This window comes from Mercurialis annua, linkage group LG6, assembly GCF_937616625.2.
Source record: "Mercurialis annua linkage group LG6, ddMerAnnu1.2, whole genome shotgun sequence".
Classification (NCBI taxonomy): Eukaryota; Viridiplantae; Streptophyta; class Magnoliopsida; order Malpighiales; family Euphorbiaceae; genus Mercurialis; species Mercurialis annua.
Window position 1 is genome coordinate 40590371 of NC_065575.1, and position 21500 is coordinate 40611870.

General features: G+C 30.1%; 2 protein-coding genes across 3 annotated transcripts; both read left to right on the forward strand.

Moving 5' to 3' along the window:
• Positions 1-3981: 3981 nt before the first annotated feature.
• LOC126688118 (uncharacterized) lies at positions 3982-9579 on the forward strand. 2 transcript variants are annotated; one of them, XM_050382709.2, is made up of 5 exons: positions 3982-4120; positions 4277-4329; positions 5475-6263; positions 6915-6968; positions 7514-9579. In XM_050382709.2, the coding sequence occupies exons 3-5, from the start codon at positions 5502-5504 to the stop codon at positions 9245-9247; spliced, it is 2550 nt and encodes an 849-aa protein (XP_050238666.1). In that variant the 5' UTR covers positions 3982-4120; positions 4277-4329; positions 5475-5501; the 3' UTR covers positions 9248-9579. The 2 variants fall into 2 exon arrangements, with proteins under 2 accessions (XP_050238666.1, XP_050238667.1); XM_050382710.2 differs by lacking the exon at positions 6915-6968.
• A 77-nt stretch (positions 9580-9656) lies between these two features.
• LOC126686134 (zinc finger protein GAI-ASSOCIATED FACTOR 1-like) lies at positions 9657-21139 on the forward strand. The gene is made up of 6 exons (XM_050380166.2): positions 9657-9798; positions 9843-9907; positions 9992-10052; positions 18117-18254; positions 19075-19471; positions 19963-21139. The coding sequence occupies exons 1-6, from the start codon at positions 9657-9659 to the stop codon at positions 20987-20989; spliced, it is 1830 nt and encodes a 609-aa protein (XP_050236123.2). The 3' UTR covers positions 20990-21139.
• Positions 21140-21500: the final 361 nt, after the last annotated feature.

A 21500-nucleotide genomic window follows, 5' to 3' on the forward strand; every position in this document is an offset into this window, starting at 1 on the left:
GAGGAGGTTAATTAATCATCAAATTAATCTGAAACCCTTTATATATATCATAATTCCCATTTTAGTCTTGTATATTTGAAAATCAAACAATATGATCTCTCACTCCTATTTCCGTCAACAGTTTAGTTTCTCCATTTATTTTTGGTGCTAGTCAACTGAGTCAAAAAACTTAGAAGTAAATTAATTTCAAACATGAGAGACGGAATTTTTGACAGAAAAAATGGGTGATTCCATCGTTTTTTTTTTTTAATTTAGTCATTTGTCTCGATTGATTGATACACTTAATTTGTATAATACCTTTTCTAAGTATAATGTGTGCATTATACATTATTTTTTAGGAAATTATACTTAGAAATGTGTTATTTTGTAGGTGGTTTATGCAAGAAATCCATGAGGCAAGAATCAAAGTAAATTGCAAAAAAACGAAGAATTATATCAAATTGATTCTTATTCACGAATTGGTTGTTTTTTTCCTTCTTCAAAACCTCAAAGAGAAAGAGTTCTTATTATAAATTGTAGCAGACATCCTAAACTTTCCAAAACATCAAGATTTACATCATTCGGAGTTGTCTAACTCAGGTTATGAAGTTTTGAAGATTGACAAAATTGCACGTTGCATTAATTTATTTATAGATTTGACCCTTCTGCCTTAATTGAATATTTCAGAATACTTAGAGATCTATGATAAATTTCTATTCTTCATATGAAATAAATTAGACATCTCAATATTTCCATTGAATTAAGAACCACGTTATTTGGATGTGTATGCAAAGAGATATGGCTTTTCGAAATTGGTAGTTGTGCAGAAATTCTACTTGGCGTTAAAAATGGAGAACTCGGCAGGAATGCATTCTGGAAACACATTGTGTCGAGTTTACCATTTTTGACGGGCGGCAAAAGGTAGAAACTCGCTAAGACTACCTGCGAATGGAAAATTTACGAAAATTTCACCCAAAATGCGCTAAATTCATCGGGGATCAATCCTAATTCGACTCGGACATGTTTTACAACATAATAGATGGAATCTTCTACTTCTAGAAGATTGAGAGCATCAAAGATCAAAGTCCAAATTGAATTAGGAGTGTTTTCTCTACACACTCAAAAAAAAAAAATTAATCCTAAAATGAGACTGACTTAAGACAAAACGCAAGTTTCAAGACCACTATAAATAGAGCTCAGCCCAAGGCTGATAATTCATTCAGTTCATAATGTAAATACATTATTCTATTCTTTATTTGTTAGTTTAGTTTATTTTTAGTTGTTAGTTTAGTTGTTCTTTATCTTAACTTGTAAAATCATCCAAACACAATTTGGACATCAAAATTTTATTGAAGTGGATTATTTTCAAGTCAACTCAAATTTGATCTCTCTCTCCTTTTTTTTTTAGTTATGCAATTCTTATTTGTTTACTTATTTACTTTTACTATGTCTACCTAATTTAATTAATCTATAGTGTTGTAAGTAGTATGGGTATATGATTTAAATTCTAATTATCTTTTTTTTATTTTTGCAATTTTTGTTATTGGGATTAATACTTGTAATTACTTGATCACCAATTACATGATTGAAAATTTATTTGTGAGTAAACGCCATTAAAACAAGTTGGTTGAAAAAGATAACAAGAACGTAATTATAAAATATGAGTCCGTCCACTATGTTTGCGTTGCGTGGCATGTGTGGATAACTTATTTTTAATGCTCAGATTATAATTGTCGGGTTATTTTATATTGTTCTCTAAGCCGTGACAGTAAGGACGATTCAGGGTAATAGGGTTATAAACAATAGATTAATGTCTACGAAATAGGGGGTTAACGAGGTTAGATTTATTCGCCATTGTAAAGAATGATTAAAGCTAGGATTGATATGAATTAGAATTGTAAGGCATCAATAATCCATATGAAGCAATATTTCAGGTTGTTTATTATTATTGTTAGTTTTTTATTTATTTATTATTTTCTGTTTTTATTAGTTTAATTTAACATATAAAAACACCTCATATTTGATTGCTCAAATAATAGTTAGCTAACTGTTTTGGTATTAGATGTACTCCTCGTGGGTTCGACACTCTACTTACTCTTCATTAATTCATCATGATATTGTATACTTGCAATTTTGTGCATCATTGACTAATATAAAAAATGGACAGTAAATCGTTGACGGAAATAAAATAAAGGACTGTATTTTAATTTTCAAACATGAGAGATAAAAGTGTGTATTATGCCATATGTGGAGGGGTTGCATAGTAATTTGTTTATAATTAATACCCCTTTTGTCCTGTTTAAAAAAAAGACATTTTATTTATATATGTTTCATTTAAAAAGTACATTTCATGATTTTTATGCCATTTTAGATGAAATTACCTTTTTCTCTCCCCTCACCCTAAAATTATCGACTATTCGTAAATTATAAAACCGCTATTAATAAAAGTAAATAAAAAACCGATAGTAATTATTTCTTTGTTAATTTGTATGTGAAAATTTATCTTTTATATGGAACAGGGGAAATAAGATTTAAACCATTTAAAATGATTCAGATTTCAACTATTTAAAACGATTCTACTAATTTTTTTTTTGGATATTTAAAATCGCCTAATATTTCATTTGTATCATTGTTTATGAGAAATTCTTAGATAGACTCAGTCTACCACGTCATCCGTGAACTAAGCCTATCACATAATGACACGTCATTGAAATGATGGCAATCTTGTAATATTACTATTCAAAAGTGTAAATAAATAATAAACGAATTTACAAGATTACTATTATTTTAATGACATGTAATTATATGATAGGTTAGTACATGAATGACGTGGTGGACTTAGTCTACCTAAGAATCTCTCCATTGTTTATATAGTTGTTTTTGTAATTAGTGGAGAAAAATATCTTTGTCATAAAAATTAAATCTACAATCTTAACAGAATAATCTTGGATTGTTATACTATTTGAGTTGTAATTAATCGGTTTTATAGAGTCGTTTGTATTGAGTGTTTATACTTTAAATCAAGACCAATAGACTAGGTGAAATGTATCTTTATTCACCAAACAAATCACATGAAAAATGTTAAATAAACTCATCGCACACTAATGATAAATAATAATTAAATATTATCATTTCATAAAAATATTCTTTCCAATGTTGTTGAAAGATAATTTTTTCTTGGTTGTCCATTCAATTTTTAAACTTTCGCCCTAACTAATCCGGATCTGACCCGTATCATACACTTGACATGGTGAGTAAGTTGGCAGCCGGAATTTTTTACATTCACAAAACTCGAATCCAAAATTTTATTTATGCGATATTAAGCCGCTTTCCATTTGGATCGATGCCGTTGTTTTTTTTTTAAATATAGAAAAACTTACTTATTTTATTTTTTAAAAAAATATAAAAAAAGCTTACTTATTTGAATGTTAAATAAGTAGTTAATTATCAAAAATGTTTCTATGAATTACTTTTTTCAACATATGAAATTATGATAAATATTTTGATTGTAATGTGTAATGATGTGCGACTTGTTTCATAAAAATTATTAAGGATATTTATAAAACTAAAATAATAAATTATACAAAATTATTTAATTTTCCCAATTTTATATTCAATTAATTTTTTTATTAAAATACACAAAAAATTAAATAACTATACAATATACTTTTGAAAATAATCATTTAAATATTATAAATTATTATTCCATACTATACTAGTATTAGATTTGGGGCAAATATTTTACCCTTAAATAATAAATTATTAATAATAATAATAAATGCTTGATTCTATGTAATCACTCCGTAGCAAGAAAAAAACCAAAAGAGGCTGTGAAATACCAAGAAAAGTCAGAGCAAAGCAGCAAGAAAAGAAGAAAACCATGGGCAGTTTAGTCATTTCATCTCATATATCTAAGCCCACCATACGAACGCGTGGTCTCACACTCTTATAAATGAAACCGTAACAACAAGTGTTAATAATAATAAAATAAAATCCCTTATATATATTCTCTCTCTTTATGATTTTCTCTCAGAACAAAAAAAAAACACATCGAAAATAAAATTTCCTTCTTCTTTATTTTCTCTGCTCGCTTACTCTGTTAAAGTCTTCACCAATTCAACCATGAAACTCAAGCTTTAAGGTCAGTTAAAGATTCAAGTTTTTTTTTATTTCATTTCCTACACAAAATATATTCATGTTCTTTGTTTTTTTGTCATGTTTTTTTCGTTTTTTTTTTATTTTTTTTGTTAATAATCAAAGGTTAAATATATAAGTAAGTACGACCCATTTACTGCAGGTTTTATCTGCCACCGTGGGTTTTCACGTTCAAGTTCTTCTTCTCGGGAGCCGGTTAGCTCTCTCGCTCGCTATCTATATATGTTTTTACTTGTTGAATTTTTATGTTTAACGTATTTTTTTTATTGTATTATTATTATATACATATGGCCCAGTAAATGTATCTTATTTTTTACTGGCTATACTGTCATGTTAACGCTTTAACACTCGAATATAATGGTGGGTAATGTTTGTTTCTTGAATGGTGATCGTGTAGATGAGATTATGCTATGCAAAATTGTTTTGACAATTGGGTTTCTTTGAATTAGCTTAGCTATTGTTTTAATGATTGTGCATATATATGGATAGTTCGTTATATTTGGTTATATTTTAAGAATGTTGCTATATGATCCGAGTGTTGAATGTGGAACAAAATTGTGCTCATTTTTTTCTGGTGGATAATAATTTTTTCGTGATCTGGGAATTCATAATTGTTTTTATAGATCAAAATGGCATGAAATGGTTCATGTAGAAATTCGTTGTTGGCATGTTGTGATAAGTATCCTTATCCTATTCAAGTATTTGGGTGTTTAGTTAATAGTTGTGGGGAATTTTATGTTCCCTGCAGAGTAAATTGATATTGTGGATTTTAATTAATTTTATTTTATTTTTATTTTCTTGATTTTTTTTCGGTACTGGGCTTCATTTTTCTGATAAGATATTCGACTAATAATTCATGGAAAGTTCTTATAAAGCAGAATCTCAATGTGCAGTTTTTTTTTTTTATGGTAATTAAATCTGCAAGAGTATCAACACTTAAGTGAATGTATGTTCTGATTAAGAAAACTGCAGATGCCCAGATGGAAGAAGTAAAGAGCTAAATTTTGTATTATTTGAACTTTGATTGGTTTCTTACCTTTCACTTTGATAGGCTGAATATCAAAATATCGCATTATATATTTGTATATGTATTCAGTCATAGTAGAAAAATTAAAATCTTTGGTTCAATCAAGCTAAAATCTAAGCTTCAGAATGCCTTTAATTTTATTTCCTGTAATTGTATACTCAAACTTGTTTCATAGTGTGGGCCGCCATCCTGCTCCACTTGGCAAGAAAACTGGGATTGTGCATAGTGGAAATGATGAGAGTAATAATACTCACAACATAAGATCTTGTACATTCTGATTTTCTGAGTACAATTTCTGGTTCTTTATGAGCAGATTGATTGTGTCTGTTTAGATAGCAACATGGAAGACACTCAAGATGAAAAAGCTGAGGAGTCACTATCTCCTTGTTCATCTGAAATGGAAGATACTTTTAGAGATCCCGAGGTGCTTCCTCGAATTGGACATGAGTTCCAGGCAGAAATTCCTCATTTGATTTCACTTCATGATCGTTTACAGCTTATAACTACACCGAAACTCACAGAATTCACGGATAATATTCATGAGCTTTCTCCGCTTGGATTACCTGTTCCAATCACATGGTCAGAAACTGGAGTTGAGAACATTAATGGGATTGTAGAAATTCAGGACAGTGAAGAGAGTCAGATTACTTATAACAATGAACATTTAGAACTTAATGGAGGAGTTCACTCAAACATACTGGAAAATGGAAGTTATAAGATGGATTCTGATATAGTCTTGCCCCAGCAATCTGAAAGTAAAATGAATATTGTAAAAAGAAGTTTACGTGCTCTTCCTGATTCTTTGGGGGGATCATGGACAAATGCTGAACGTGATAGTTTTCTACTTGGCCTATACATCTTTGGAAAGAATCTTATTGCTGTGAAGAAGTTTGTTGAGACTAAAAATATGGGGGATATATTGTCTTTCTACTATGGAATGTTTTACAGGTCTGCTGAATATTGCAGATGGTCAGATTGCCTGGAACAAAGAAGTAGACGAAGCATCCATGGACAAAAAATATTTACGGGGTGGAGGCAACAAGAACTAATGTCACGATTATCTTCTCAAGTTTCACCAGAATGTCAGAGTTTATTGCTTGAGGTACTTTCTTGATGCTCGCATTATAAGCACATGCCTCTGATCTCTATTTCAAAATTTAAGAAAGTAGGCTAATGTCAACTTATTAGCATCGATCTTACTAATCTTTGCATCACTATTAGTTTGTTCATTGACACATTTGTATCAAAATATCATGTGATGTTAGGAAAATCCACTACCTCTTAGAAATATTATTTTCATTCTTATTAGAGACATGATGAATTATTCCTTATTCACAGAATCACAGAGCAAATTGATCTTCTTTGTCAAGCTTTTCAATGTCAAATCAATATGCATATGGCACCAAAAACATAAGTGTTTCTGCTTTAGAGTTATTGACTATTCGTAAGTTGACTTTTCATATTTCTGACAATCCTACTTAACTGAAGTAAGTGCTATTAAACAGTACCAGTAGTTAAATCATAGCAGGTGTAGTATGTACCATGCCACTATACTGTAAATTCTAACAGCCTTTTCTTGTTCTTGTAACTACAAAAGTATATGTATATAGCTTCAAACTGCAGTAAGTTATTGTGGTTTGGGCATAGAGTCGGTATTGGGGCAACTTTTGTTCATTGCATGTCCTGAATTCTCTATCTGCTTGCCGTTTTATGTGCTGGTTTTCTCTTATCTGTCACCATTAAATTATACTAGTTAGAGCGAGGCTTGTTGGCAATGAGGAACTGGGAAGGTACAAGAAAAATCAAGGTCAGGACTTGCCAAATGACCAATTGTTCTATCCTGTGGTTGTCAATAGATATAGACTTGTTTTGTGCTTGTAAATTCATCTTTGTGCAACAAGTATTCTCAACTGCTATTCGACTTAGGTGCTTCTAGAAGCATCGCCAATTATTCATTTTAACTTCTCTGAGTAGTATGGCCAGGTTCTCCTCATTATGCATAGGAATTCAGGTGTAAAGCTTGATTTTTTGTCGTCAGTTGCTCTTATTGTTCATAATGAAAGATTATATCATCAATTCTGGGTAAAGATTGTATACTATATCTGTCATTTACGACATGTAGTATTCTGAATAACCTTTCTTTAAGCAACCATTCCTCACCTTTTTTTTTTCTTAATAAAAGCGTCCATGAGTATCAATTGGAAATCTTTTTTCCCCCCTTATTTTTCCAGAATTACAATCCACTGAATCTCAATATATAACGGAAACAATAAAGAACCTTGGTACTGTAGCTGTTATGTTTATATTCCAACAGCTGATCTTGCTCTATTGCTAATGACTATGGTACTGCAGGCGTTTAGGACATTTGCAGAGGGGAGAATTTCATTTGAAGAGTATGTTTTCGCTTTAAGAAATACAGTCGGCATCAATATGCTAACACAAGCTGTGTCCATTGGCAAAGGAAAGGATGACCTCACTGGTACTGCCATGGAACCAGTAAAGGCCGCGAATCATACAATTTTGACTCGCCCTGAAATACCAGTTGGCAAGGCATGGTCCTCTCTTACTTCTGCAGACATCGTCAAGTTTCTAACAGGGGATATTAGGTTAAGCAAAGCTCGATCTAATGATCTCTTCTGGGAAGCTGTTTGGCCCCGACTTTTAGCAAGAGGATGGCACTCCGAACAACCAAGGGATAATGGAACTTCTTGTTACAAGAATTCTTTGGTGTTTCTCATTCCCGGTGTTAAAAAATTTTCACGGAGAAGACTTGTCAAAGGTAACCACTATTTTGATTCTGTTAGTGATGTCTTGAGTAAAGTTGCGTCAGAACCAGGACTACTCAAGCTTGATGTTGAAACTCTCATAAGCACCCAACATAAGGAAGAAGGTGGAGAGGATCCACTTCTAAAAGCGGACCAAGACGGCCTGTTAAAAAAGCAGCACCATTGTTACCTCCAGCCTCGTAATTTAGATTATAATCGAAAACTACCAAAATTTACCGTTGTGGATACCAGTTTAGCTTATGGAGCAGAAAGACCAAAGGTGAGGGAGCTTAGAAGTTTACCTGCTGAAACTGCCAGTTTATCTACATTCTCTAGCCTTTCTAGTGAAACTGATGAAGATTCATCTGATGATTCACAAGAAAATATAGCAGAAACTAACACCTCAAATCGAAAAGAGGATGTGACTGAAAGGAGAGATTGTGCGGACTCATTAGACCTGGAAAATAGACCTTTAAGCACTGCCGTGCATAACCTCTCTGATCCATTTTCAGCGGAGGGAAGTCATGAAATCAACAAGGACATAAAGAAGGTCGCGAAGCATCGAGTAATCCGGAAGCCAAAATCTAGTTGCTCTAAGTATATGGTTCCTATAGCTAAGCCACTGGGTAAGATTGCTTGTGACCGTGGAGAATCAAGCTGTAGCATTAAACTCGAGTCTGCTGACAGGAAGTTGACCCAATATGAGTCCCACTACATGTCTAACTCGTCCGATGCATGCGGGGGGATGGTTTTTCAAGTCTGCCAGAATCAGCATTTGTCATCTGCTAGTTCGTTGGTAAAAGATAGTCCAGCTGGAAGCTATGAAGGAGCTGTTAACGAGCCCCAGTTCCCTAAATTGTTCGACTTGAACATGCCTTCAGATTCACCAGATTTTGCAGTCGATGAACATAGCATGACAACGACGGGCATGGAGCAAAACAATGAGTATTCAAGTGTAAACAATTCGTCATTTCTATCTAGATCAGACGAGCAACACGAGTCATGTAAGTTTCCTGATGCTGAGGTTTGTACCGAGCAACAGCCTGTCATGAACAACCGAAGGCAAAGTACGAGGAATCGTCCATTGACCACAAAGGCATTGGAAGCCTTAGAAATGGGATTTTTGACCTTACCAAAGAAGAGAAAAGGTGTCGATTTTTCGGAAAATTACTCCATATCTAGGCCGTCTCCACGAGCTCGTAGACGGACTACCCCCAAAGCTACCTCCATGGACATTGCTCCAAATGATGCCGCAGAGTCTATAACTGTGTCATCAAATGGTTTCCATGATAATAACAACGGCATTGTCGGCGAGTTCTAGGGTTTACTGAGATCTAAAAGTTTCAAATACTTCCCATAAAAAGAGCAACCAGTTGGGGACAGAAGCAGCTGAATTGATGTCAATGAGAGGCTCACATCAACAAGCTTGGTGGAGAAATATAAAATTTGTGGTTTCATCCTGATCGTATATACAGCTAAAACATCCATATAATTCCAACTATTTTAATTCTTACAATTTAAATTTAACCTAATAATGCTTAGGTTCATCTAGTTACTTGTTTAGGTTTTGTTTTTGCAATTTTTATACATAGATTCAGGTCTTTATTTTGTCGGAAGATATTGAAAATATTGAACTTTTTATTTTGCTTGCAATTTTTTGAAGACTGCAAGTGATTGAATCAAGCTTTTCGGGTTGCCCAGTCATCAGTTATTACATGTGTCAACTAATAATGATAGCTTTTGATGATGCGAATGCCACGTGGAGAAGTTATTATGTGGCGCTGAGCAGATGTGGACGCAGGCGGGGCCGCTGTCAATACAAGATAAAACTTTTATCTCTCGAATGGATAAATATTAAAATAGCTCCCTGTAGTTTATAATATTTTCATTTTACTGCTTGAACTTGTAAAATTTAGAATATAGTTTTAAAATTCTTTTGTTCCTCAAGATTGTAACTGGCAAAGGACCTGGTCGTAAGCACGTAACACGTTATTCACTGTTCCCCTTCCCCAGGTAGATATCTACTGTGACAACTATTGTACACGTGGCTGAATTCCATGACCAGATTGGACAGGACTCCAAGTTCATCATCCCGTGTACATATGCCAGTCGATCACCAATGCCAGGTGGGCTGCCTCCATGGGAAGAAAGCAGCACGTGGCATCCCTATGAACTATTTTCCAAAATAAGAAAGTGAGAACCTATTCTTCTAAAATTACACTCAATACAACTGTTTTACTCCCTCCGTCTCATTCTAATCGAACACTATTTCCTTTTTAAATGTCCGATTCTAATTGACACTTTCTATTTATAAAGTATTTTTCACACTATTTTTCTCTTTATACCCTCTTCAATTAATACATTTAGAAAGCATATTTTTAAAAAGTTGTAATGCATTTAATATAATATAAGAATATAAAAGTAATGTTACTAAAAATTTTTAAATAATGTGCAATTGAAATTTTCTCAATTAGAATGGAACAGAGGAAGTAATATCATTCGTATAAATTTATATTCCCTATGCTCTTAGAGAAATTATTAGGTGAACCAAGTTTATCACATAAAATTGTGAACCATCCATTTAATATGAGACACATGGCGTAATTGTTTATATAAACTAATTAATAAAAGACACAATTATTAATAATTATTTAATATGTTTTATTTAAAATTAATGTGTCTTTTATTAATTGGCTCATGTAAATAATTACGCCACGTGTCTCGTATTAAATAGATGGTTCACAATCCTATATGGTAGACTTGGTTCATCTAAGAATTTCTCCTATTTTTATAGAATTGTTTTTTTTATCTTTATCACACAGTTTTAAAAAAGTAATTATTATTTATAATTTTATAAAATTTTTCTTAATTTTTTTTGTCATATCTCTATTTAATATATGGTGAATTTACAATTTACTTTCAATTTAATCATTAATGAATTTTAAATAGAAATAATAAAAAAAATTGATTGTAAAAATTAGTTACTTTTTGAAAGTGGACAAAAGTTTTGGGACAAAAATTTCTTAAAATGGACAACTCTATTGGAAAAGAAGGAGTAATACATTAGTTAGAACTCTTACTACCCTGTCGAGACTCTTCCATTTTACAAATTTATCTAATAATTTCACTTATATAAATATCATCGGATGAAAGACTAAAACTCCAAATATATAGAAAATTAAATAATAATAAAATAAATAATAATTATGAAATTTTCTAATATAAATATTTATTCGTTTATTTTAAAAATAATGTGACACAATAATCGTAGGAATAAATATCCTCTATTTTTTACTTCGCAAAAAATAACTGAATTGGATTACTGACAGTAACTCAAAAATATTTTGAAATAATGTTAAAGTTTGAACTTTGAGCTATTCAAATGTAAATTGAAAACTTATGTGGCTCATAGATTCAAATTAAATTATACGAATTTTTTAATTGTAATTTTCTGAAATATATATTTTGGTAATTTATTTACACTTTTACTTGTTAAGTTTTGATTTTTTCTTTTTTACTTTTTTTATTTTTTTAATTTCAAAAATACCTTTTATTTTTTTAATTTCAAAAATATCTTTTTTCGGTTTTCAATTTCGGTTTTTAATTTTTTCGGTTCGGTCGACCAAACCGACCGAATCGACCGACAATTTTTTATATAGTGTAAGCTTAGTGTATATATAGTGTTAATTTTTATTTTTTATAGATATTTTCTGGATTTTTTTTATCTTTTATAGTGTAACAGTAGTGTATATATAGTGTTCGTATGGTGTTTATGTAGTGTAAGATTAGTGTATAAGTATTGTATATATAGTGTATAAGTAGTGTATATATAGTGTATAAGTAGTGTATATATAGTGTATAAGTAGTGTATTTATGACATTTTGTAGTGTCTTTTGTGGTTTACACCATGAAACACTGCAAATACACCATAAACACTGTAAAAGCGCCATAAATATACTAAAACGGCAGAAATACACTATAAATACACCAAAAATACACTAAAACGTAAATATATTATAAAATTACTACAAATGCACCATTAATCAATTTTTTCTTTATAAAATCAGTAACTATTAACAAATTTATGAATAAGAGAAGATAAAATAAATAATTATATGAATAATAGAACAATTTTATAAACAAAAATTTATAGATCTACAATAATTTATTTACAAAATATTTAAATCATTACAAAAAACCTAAAAAAATTACACAAATCTAAAAACGAGTCGAGAAATCTATAGCGCGAACGGAAGAGACGAACGGACTAGCGCGAACGGAAAAGACGAATGAAAAAACGACCGGAAACGACAAAAAATCCATCGGAAATAGACGAGCGGAAGCGCGACCGGAAAGACGAACGAAAAAGTAATCAGAGGAAATAAACTGAAAATCAAATGAAAAAGAAGAAGAAAAGAAGAAAAAAGAAGAGAGAGAAAAAAATGGCTATGTAAAAATTTAACTTAAAATGAGATAAGCCTTCTTTATATAGTGGGTATTTTTGATAAATAAATTAGCTTATTAGGTAACGTAGGATAAGAGAAAAAGATTGGCCAAAATGATGTAAATAATTTATCCAAAATAGATATTTGAAAAATAATTCCAATTTTTTATCCACATAAAATAATAATTACTTTTGACTTTATATATTTTTAAATTTAGATATTTATTATATACTAGTTTTTTTGGCCACGTGCTACGCACGTTAACGATATCTATATTACCTGTTATTTAATATTATAATTCTATATCTTTTTAATAATATATTGTTGTTTAAATTTTATTAAACTTGTGTTTTTTTATTTGTTTTTGTTTAATTATTTTATAAAATTTTAATTTCTTTTATGGAAATATTAAAAAGTTAGAATTAAGCAAAAGATTTAATTTTTGATATTATTGTTATTAAATAATGATAATATGATTGAAGCAAATTTATATTATTTTTCATCGTAAATAACTAATAAATATAAAAAATATCAAAACTTTAACACAAATATTATAATTATTTAATATTAATAAAATTCATCATATTTTTTTATATATAGTGTTATATATGTGCAATTTCTTTTAGGATCGGGAATTTAACACATAATGATAGTTGTTGCACAATTCCTTTTAGGATTAGGATTTTTATATATAACTAGTTTCGCATTATGTGCTATGCACGTGGCTCGTAACGTAACACGTCAATGAATATATTAGTAAATTTATTACAATTATATCAATTTTTTATTTATAATTAATATTAAATTAGTTAAGAATTTTTGTAAAAGTAAATATAATATATTCGGTTATTAAATTTGTTCCATACTGAATTTATTCTTCTTTTGGTTTTATAATAACCATAATTAAATAATTAATTTTATTTTATTTTATTAATAATATCTTTAAAAATAATAATAAGATAGAAATTTAAATATTAATATATTGACCAAATACAGTATTTTAATTTTGTAGTTCAATCAAACTAAAAGATAGGTATTCCTACTAATTTGGAGACAATTTAGTTATTTTTTACATATTAAAACTAAATTGGAGATAAGTTAGTTACCTATTCTAATTAGGACTTTAATTACAATAGTGATTATTTAAATAACTAATTAGATAATGACTATAAAACCTTTATTTAATACTAAACTGAAAAGGATTATTCGGTAAATTTCCCTGTCCTCCCCCCATCCGTGCTTTTATATATAGTATAGATAATAGCTACTGCGATAATTATATGTTTTCTTTATGGATTACATCTTTCTATTTGTTAAGCACAAATATTCTTATATGTCACAATTAGGAATATAAATTTGGATAAAATATGTAGAGGGTATTTTTGTCCGTGAATGGAAGTGTTCTCCCGCGAATACATTTTTATATTTGTTATAGATATATATTGATTAAATTTTATATTTTATAGTAATCAATTTTATTATTTTAAAATGTGGTACTATTTCTCATTGAATTCAATATGTTTGAATAGTTTGGATGAAATCCGGTTTACTCTATAACAACCGGAATGCGTGCACCTTCTATAATGATGTTCTGAGTGAAATTTTAAATCCGTTAGGATCCAAAATCAAGCTCTATATTTGATTTGGTATAGTTTGAATTTGAATCGATTTAATTTTAAAATAATTATTATTGTTTCCTAGTATTAAAAGATTGTTAGTAAAATAAAATTAAAATACAAAATATTATGATATGAATAAAAAACAATAATTTTAAACTAATTTCATACGAGTTAATAATTATCCCAATTAGTCTTTAAAACGAACTAACAATCAATTGATGAGCTTCAAATTAATGCCGATAAGGTATACTTTTTGTCTTTCTTAATCAAATATGTTAATGACCCCACCAGCTATATAAATTCCATTGTTTGCTTTTATTTCATCAAACATCAATTGATGATGTAAAAGGAATATAGTAGATACTTAATTAATTAATTAATTAATTTAGGTCCTCGGCTGTCTTTTCTATTGGTTTTATCCATAGGGTTCTTGCTTATGTCGATTAGCGACTTAGTCTAATTTTAATACTAATAATTAAGAATTAGCAACTAATTAACTAATATATTCTATTTTATAATGACATTAATCTAGGAAAAAGAATGCACATCAAGTTGTCAATTCAATTTTTGTGTCTTGACATTGTTGTGCTGATATTGAATTCATAGGTTGTATCGATTGAAATTGCTTGAGCGACGATAACTAAGTAATTAGTTTATCATCATTCATATTTCTCATAAGGAATTAGCATCTGCTCTAAGCCAATAATTATTTTGACTAATATTTTAGATTTTAGCCCCTGTATTTTTATTCTAAATTCTGTCTCCTTGTTGTTTATAGTAAAATTTGTAGGGGTATTAACTTTAAACATTACTAAGTCCGGCTGAAGGAAAAGTGCGATGGTATAGAGTGATCTAATCTGTTTGGTTTAAAAACCCGACCGAATTAATCAAATTAATCGAAATTGAATAACTTAAATTAACTCAAGTCTTAAAAATAGAAAACTAAACTGACCAACTTAGTTGCTTATAATTTGTTAAACAGATAAGAACATAAAGAATTAATAAAAAGTTAAGAAAAATAATGGGTTGATTCAATTATATTGATTATCTAAATTTTTAATATTTTTAGCCGTAATCTAACTATTTTTTTATTAGTCTAAACGAACCGATCAGACTAGTCAAATTAATTAAAACTTTTAACTAAATTAATCAATTAAGATCGGTTAATTTAGTTTACCAATTTTTCTGTTCACACCTAGGTATTGTTATTTTTTTTATATCTATAAATTCTGACCAATTCATACTCATCATTTCTAATTTTTGATTAGTGAGATATAAGGTTGTAAGTCAGCCGGATCGGTTCGGTCTGCAATTGATTAACCGACCAAACCGAAAAATGTTATATGAAACCATAATTCCACAAGATGTAAGATTAAGGTAATTCGGGGCTCTTTAAATTCTACATCAAAACGTATCTATCAACGTTTTATAAATTTTTACCTAGAAAACAAAGTATAAATATTCTTTTATGTCATCAATTGATTTGTACAAATTTAAACTATGGATACTGACATGCTTGGTTCTATTCAACCGTTTGGATCAAATAATTAAGACAGAGGCATACCTAATTTAAGCAAAACCCGAGGACAAAATAAGCTTCTTCATTTTTAAATAGGAATAATGTCATAAAAATTCATCAATTTTATACGTTTTTTCAATTTAATCACATATTTTAAATTTTTTCTATAAAAATACCCAATTTTCATTTTTCTCAAATTCATAAACGATGCTGATGTGACACTCATTCATTGGTGCAATTTGCTGAGGTGTAAGTCATTTTTAACCAATGAATGAGTGACACGTCAGCACCGTGTATGAATTTGGAAAAAAAATAAAAATTGGTGTATTTCTACGAGAAGTTTTTAAAAACGTGATTAAATTGAGAAAACGTGTAAAGTTGCTGAATTTTTATGACTTTAACTCTTTTAAATAAGAACAATGAATTAGTATGAAAAATTATGAAGAAATTGATAAATATACATATCCTTCCTTACTGTTAAAGAAGAACATATATATTTTATATGTGAGAATAAAAATATTTAGTTTTTTTTTTCAATTTTACTCCTATTATGATAATTTTGTAAATTATAGTTACAATTATAGCCATTAATTAAAAAAATTCCATGTAAAATAACACTAAAAATCTGATATGAACTTTTTAGATGGGACGTGTAAATGAAATGTCTTTTTTTAAAAGGGTCGGAATAAGTATTGAATAAGAAATTGTCTTACTTTGATCTAATAACTTTTTATTTTATATTTAAACAATAAATAAAATATATTAAAGGTTTGTTTTATATAAGCTTATTTATGGAGGTAGGAAGCAAGGTAAAAGAAAAAGATTGCTTGTGACAAGAACATGAAAGTTAATCAACTAATCATACATTAATAATAATTGGTGTAATCAATTATTTGAAATTATAAATTTAAATACTTCGCCAATTATATGCTATACTATATGAGTAAAAAGATATTTGAATACGAGTAAAGTAGATTAATTACTACTACCTTTGTTCCAATATTATTGCTTTCCTCGTTTTAATAGCATTTTTTATTTTTATTTTTTCTTTGAAAAATTGTCCATTTTCTAATATATATAATTTTTAAAAATTATTTTTATATTATTTTATCTAAAATTCACTAATAAAGTAATATTTATCGTTATCTATTAAAATATATATAAACATGAGAAATTAATTGTTGTATTAAATAAAAAGTATAATAGAAAAATTGAACAAGAAATTATACTCCCTATCTCATTTTAAAAATCTCATTTCACTCTACATAAAAATTTAAAAAGTATTTGTTATGATATTTTTTATTATTAATGATAGTGGAGGTTTTTTATCAAATTTATTTTAAATTTAGAAAGAAAAAGATAGAAAGAAAATTTAATATGAAATCACTTTAAAAATAGAAATATTTTTTTTTTAAATAAAACATTATTTATTACTTTTAAATATGAAGAGAAAAGTACATAATTTATATTATTAATTAGATTTTTGAAAATTATATAATAATATGAAAGACTGCACTACACCATGTTGTAATTAACCCTTAAATGGATAAACTTATTACTCTTAAAACAATGATCGCTTACAAGTCATCATCAATTTGAATGTATCATTAAGTGAGTAATAATTATTATAAAGTTAAGGTAGATTTGATATTAAATTTGTTATAAAATGTTAAAATTATTGTATTTGAATGAGTATTCAGTTGAATATAAAAATACTACTACTAATTTATTTACTAAAAGTCGGTAATTGAGCTATTTCATTTACTTTGATTAGGCTAAACTTCTCACATGTACAAATTGAAGTTGGGGGTTCGACTCCAACTCTAACACAGGCTATGTTTACTTATTTTAATTGGTTGTCCATAAAGTTTTCAAGACTTCGTCCTGACTAATTTAAAACCGACCCGCGTCGCGCACATGACATGTTAATTAGAAAAATTCTTAGATGATGGCAATATTATAATAATTATACAATAAATACAATAAAATACTACACCTTATAATGCGACACCTTATTAAGATGATGACAATATTATAATAATTATGCAATAAATACATTCAAATTTTAATGGTTATATTATATTATTGCCATTATTTTAATGAGGTGTTACATTATGAGTGGTCCAGTCTACGGATGACGTGGTAGACTCGGTCTACCTAAAAATTTTTCTGTTAATTAAAGAAAATTATGTACAACCCAAAGTATATATCGAATTTACCTTGATTAAACTAGATGCTTTAATCTTACAGTTAAGTGCTACTACTTACTAGTAGACTACATTCACTTAAATACCCCCGAGTATTGGTGGTATTTACAAATGGCATAATTTTGAACACTATATATAAGTATGTAAGGCCAAAGAAGAGTAGGTTCCAAAGTTAGAATTGCAGCAGAAATCTAAATACTTATTCCCAAGAAATAATCAAGAATTCCCTCGATTTTGTCTTCCAATAGTGAGAACACAGCTCCTGATTTTCCTGATACAGCACCAACAACAAGAAAAAAAAGCTTGGAAAGATACAAATTTGAAGAAAAAGAAATTAAACTTGTTATATATAATAATCATATTTCAATCTTGTTTCCGTTTTAAATGTCAAATATTACAGGCGATGAAGGAAGTTTCTCTTCTGGTAATACTGGAGAAGAAGTTCAGCAGCTGCAGAATCATTTCCATGGCGGCTCCGATTCATCATCAGCGCCTAATTCTGCTGCCAAGAAGAAAAGAAATCTACCGGGAACTCCAGGCAAGCTCAATTAACTCAAATTATTATATATATTTTCAGGATTGATCTTAGTATAATTTTTTCACTTTTAAGACTAGCTAGCTAGTGAGAAAAGGGTTCTTTCTTTTTTGTTTTTTCTTTGGAAGGAACAGTAATATGGATTGAGAGGTTCAATTATTGTTTTAATGTTTCAATTATTGCTAATAAACTGTTCACTTCACTATTCACGCCTACATTTTGGCGGATTCAGAACGTTTTTCAGTCCGAACTAAATTTTTAGTTCACTTCTGACTCTCCGAAGTGCAGACTTGACCTTCCTCTATCTTTAAATTTACTAAAATTTATTTAAAAAAGTTCAAACTCCAGTCCAGATTGGAGTCTATCCTAGCTATGTATGAATTTACTCAGCATGCAAATTAAAGTACGCAATTCATACTCTGTGAGAATTATAGAGATTTCGCGTTCGAATCTCCACAATACCACATTCATATGTTTAGTTGAAAATTTATCACGAATATAATCAAATGAGGTATTTTCTATCGTGTAATTCACATGGTCCATTGAGTTTCCAATAAACAGAAATGAAACGTTGAATAAATTCGATAAGTTTCTGTGCAACATAACTTTTCATGAAAATATTTTCAATAACGGATCATAATATACACTTTTTCTTGGTTAACTACAATAAATATTTAAATCCATCTTCTTTTTTATAATTGGAGAGAGGAGCGCTTGTGGAAAAAATTGAACTCACGACCTTAGTTGACTCTTGTCGAAAGCTTATACCATTTGAACTACCAATAATTTATAATATAGTTTGATTTAATTTGATATTAATCAGATCCAAATGCTGAAGTGGTAGCATTATCACCGACAACTCTGATGGCAACGAATCGGTTTGTGTGTGAAATATGCAACAAAGGGTTTCAAAGGGATCAAAACCTTCAACTACATAGGAGAGGCCATAACCTTCCATGGAAGCTGAGGCAAAGAAGTACGACAGAAGTGAAAAAACGAGTGTATATATGCCCCGAACCGACGTGTGTTCATCACAATCCGGGTCGGGCATTAGGAGATTTGACGGGAATCAAGAAGCATTTTAGCAGAAAACACGGTGAGAAGAAATGGAAATGTGATAAATGTTCCAAGAAATATGCAGTTCAATCTGATTGGAAAGCTCATCAAAAGACTTGCGGTACAAGGGAATACAAATGTGATTGTGGTACCATTTTTTCCAGGTAATATAACTTCCTATTCTTTTTAATTATTTGTCCCAAGCCAATCAATGAAATCAAGACGAAATGAATTTATCAACCAACAATCATAACTCATTTGCCGCATATATTATTATCTTTAAATTTTATTCCGTCTAATCCAGTATTTTTAAGTATTATCAATGAAAAATCCTAACCGGAACAAAATTCATTAAGATCAATTGAAACAACATTGTTTTGTTCTAGCAAGTCATTTTAACTATACAAGTCATTGCACCATAGTTGGCATGAAATGCTCCAAATGAGCCAATTAATATTTACAATAATAGAATATTCAACTTAATTATTATTTATATTTATCATTAAATATCCAAACGTTAGGAAAGTCTTATTGATTTGTTCCACGAATAACATAATACAACTATTATATTTAATAATTATTTATTAATTGTTCATTGCCATGCAAGTTGAGCAGATTTATATTTAATCTTTTTGATTGCCAATCATATATGCAGAAGAGACAGCTTCATAACCCACAGAGCTTTTTGCGACGCATTAGCAGAAGAAAACAGCAAAGTAAACCAAGGACTAATCTCCACCATCGGATCAAACCAAATGCCTGACCTCATCTCATCTCTACCATTAACAACCAACCCAAACACATCTATAGGAATCTCAGATTTCAACAGCTTCGACCCCAAAAACCCACTCAAATCCCTTCCTCAAGAACTTGTACCAATGCCATTCAAGTCCATGAACATGGCCGGCGGCATGTTCTCCACCAGCTCCGGCACCCTCTTCGGTGGCCCGAGAAGCAGTATTGCCTCAAACACTTCCAGCTTACAGCTCAGCTCTAATAACTCGTCCGGTTACAATTATCTACAAGATGGAAAAAATAACGGGTGTCAACTTTCAAGCTCAGCTCAAATGTCGGCCACGGCTTTACTACAAAAAGCTGCACAAATGGGTGCAACTGCTAGTCACAGTATCAACTCTCCAATGATGCAAAAAAGCTTCGTAAACAGCATGGCAGGTTCTGACCAGACCACTTCATTAAGACCGCCGCCGCCGCCTACGACGGTTCAGCAGCATAACTACACCACGTCACCGTATGATCACCATCCATTTCCACATGATCAAACTCATATGATGGGAATCAGCGGCGGAGGATTCTTTGATCCTGGTAGTAGCTCAGGCATGAACGATATGGGGATGTTAAGTACTATGTTCATGGGCACTGATCAGAATCCAGGGCTGATGAGAAATATAGAGCATAACATTAACCATAATGAACGTCAAGATGCAATGGAGCGGAGCGTGATCGGAGGGTCGAGATTTGTAGGGCGGAGTGTTGAAGGTGGTGACACGATGACTCATGATTTTATGGGAATTGGAGGTTCGAGAGCGGTGAATTTGCATGAGCAGCAACAGAGAATGGAAATGGAGGCGATGAGCCAGCAGAGAGTGCCGATGACCAATCATTTTCAGCAGCAGTTGTCGCTTGGGGAATCTGCTCTGGATAAAACTATTTGGGATGTTTAAAAAGTTATGGAAATTGCTTGTTTTCTTTTATCTTCGTTTTAATGTTTTTGAAGCTGTGTATAATGCATACATAGGTAGATAGATAAGAGAAGCAGTTTCTTGTTCACACAAATATCTCAAATTATTTAGATTTATACCTCAACAATTGTTTTTTTCCCCCTAAATCCTCTAAAAATATATAAATATTAAATTCATATTTTATAATCCAAAAAAAAAAAAAACAAGGTCCCTCCTCTCTTTTCTAGCCTCATAAATCTAACTTCTTAATCTTTTTCTTACTTTTTACTTAATGTAATTTAATTAAAATTCTCTTAGTGTGACTTTAATTTTTCTCTTGATCATTTTAGTCCTAATTTTTTCCTAGTTTCTTGTCTTAGTTAGATTTTATCTTTTAAAATAAAAATTTGAGTTTGCAGATCAAAAATACTGGTTTTTACAACAAAGTAATAATTTTCATCAAATTTTTTTAACAGAATCTAAATTTTATCTGACTTTCGGTTCATGTAATTTT

Coding starts and splice junctions, on each gene's coding strand:
- LOC126688118 (XM_050382709.2), top strand. CDS start 5,502: ATGGAAGACACTCAAGATGAAAAAGCTGAGGAGTCACTATCTCCTTGT. Junction 6,264..6,914: donor GTCAGAGTTTATTGCTTGAG/GTACTTTCTTGA, acceptor AAATTATACTAG/TTAGAGCGAGGCTTGTTGGC. Junction 6,969..7,513: donor AAGGTACAAGAAAAATCAAG/GTCAGGACTTGC, acceptor ATGGTACTGCAG/GCGTTTAGGACATTTGCAGA.
- LOC126686134 (XM_050380166.2), top strand. CDS start 9,657: ATGATAGCTTTTGATGATGCGAATGCCACGTGGAGAAGTTATTATGTG. Junction 9,908..9,991: donor AAGGACCTGGTCGTAAGCAC/GTAACACGTTAT, acceptor TTCCATGACCAG/ATTGGACAGGACTCCAAGTT. Junction 10,053..18,116: donor CAGTCGATCACCAATGCCAG/GTGGGCTGCCTC, acceptor CAAATATTACAG/GCGATGAAGGAAGTTTCTCT.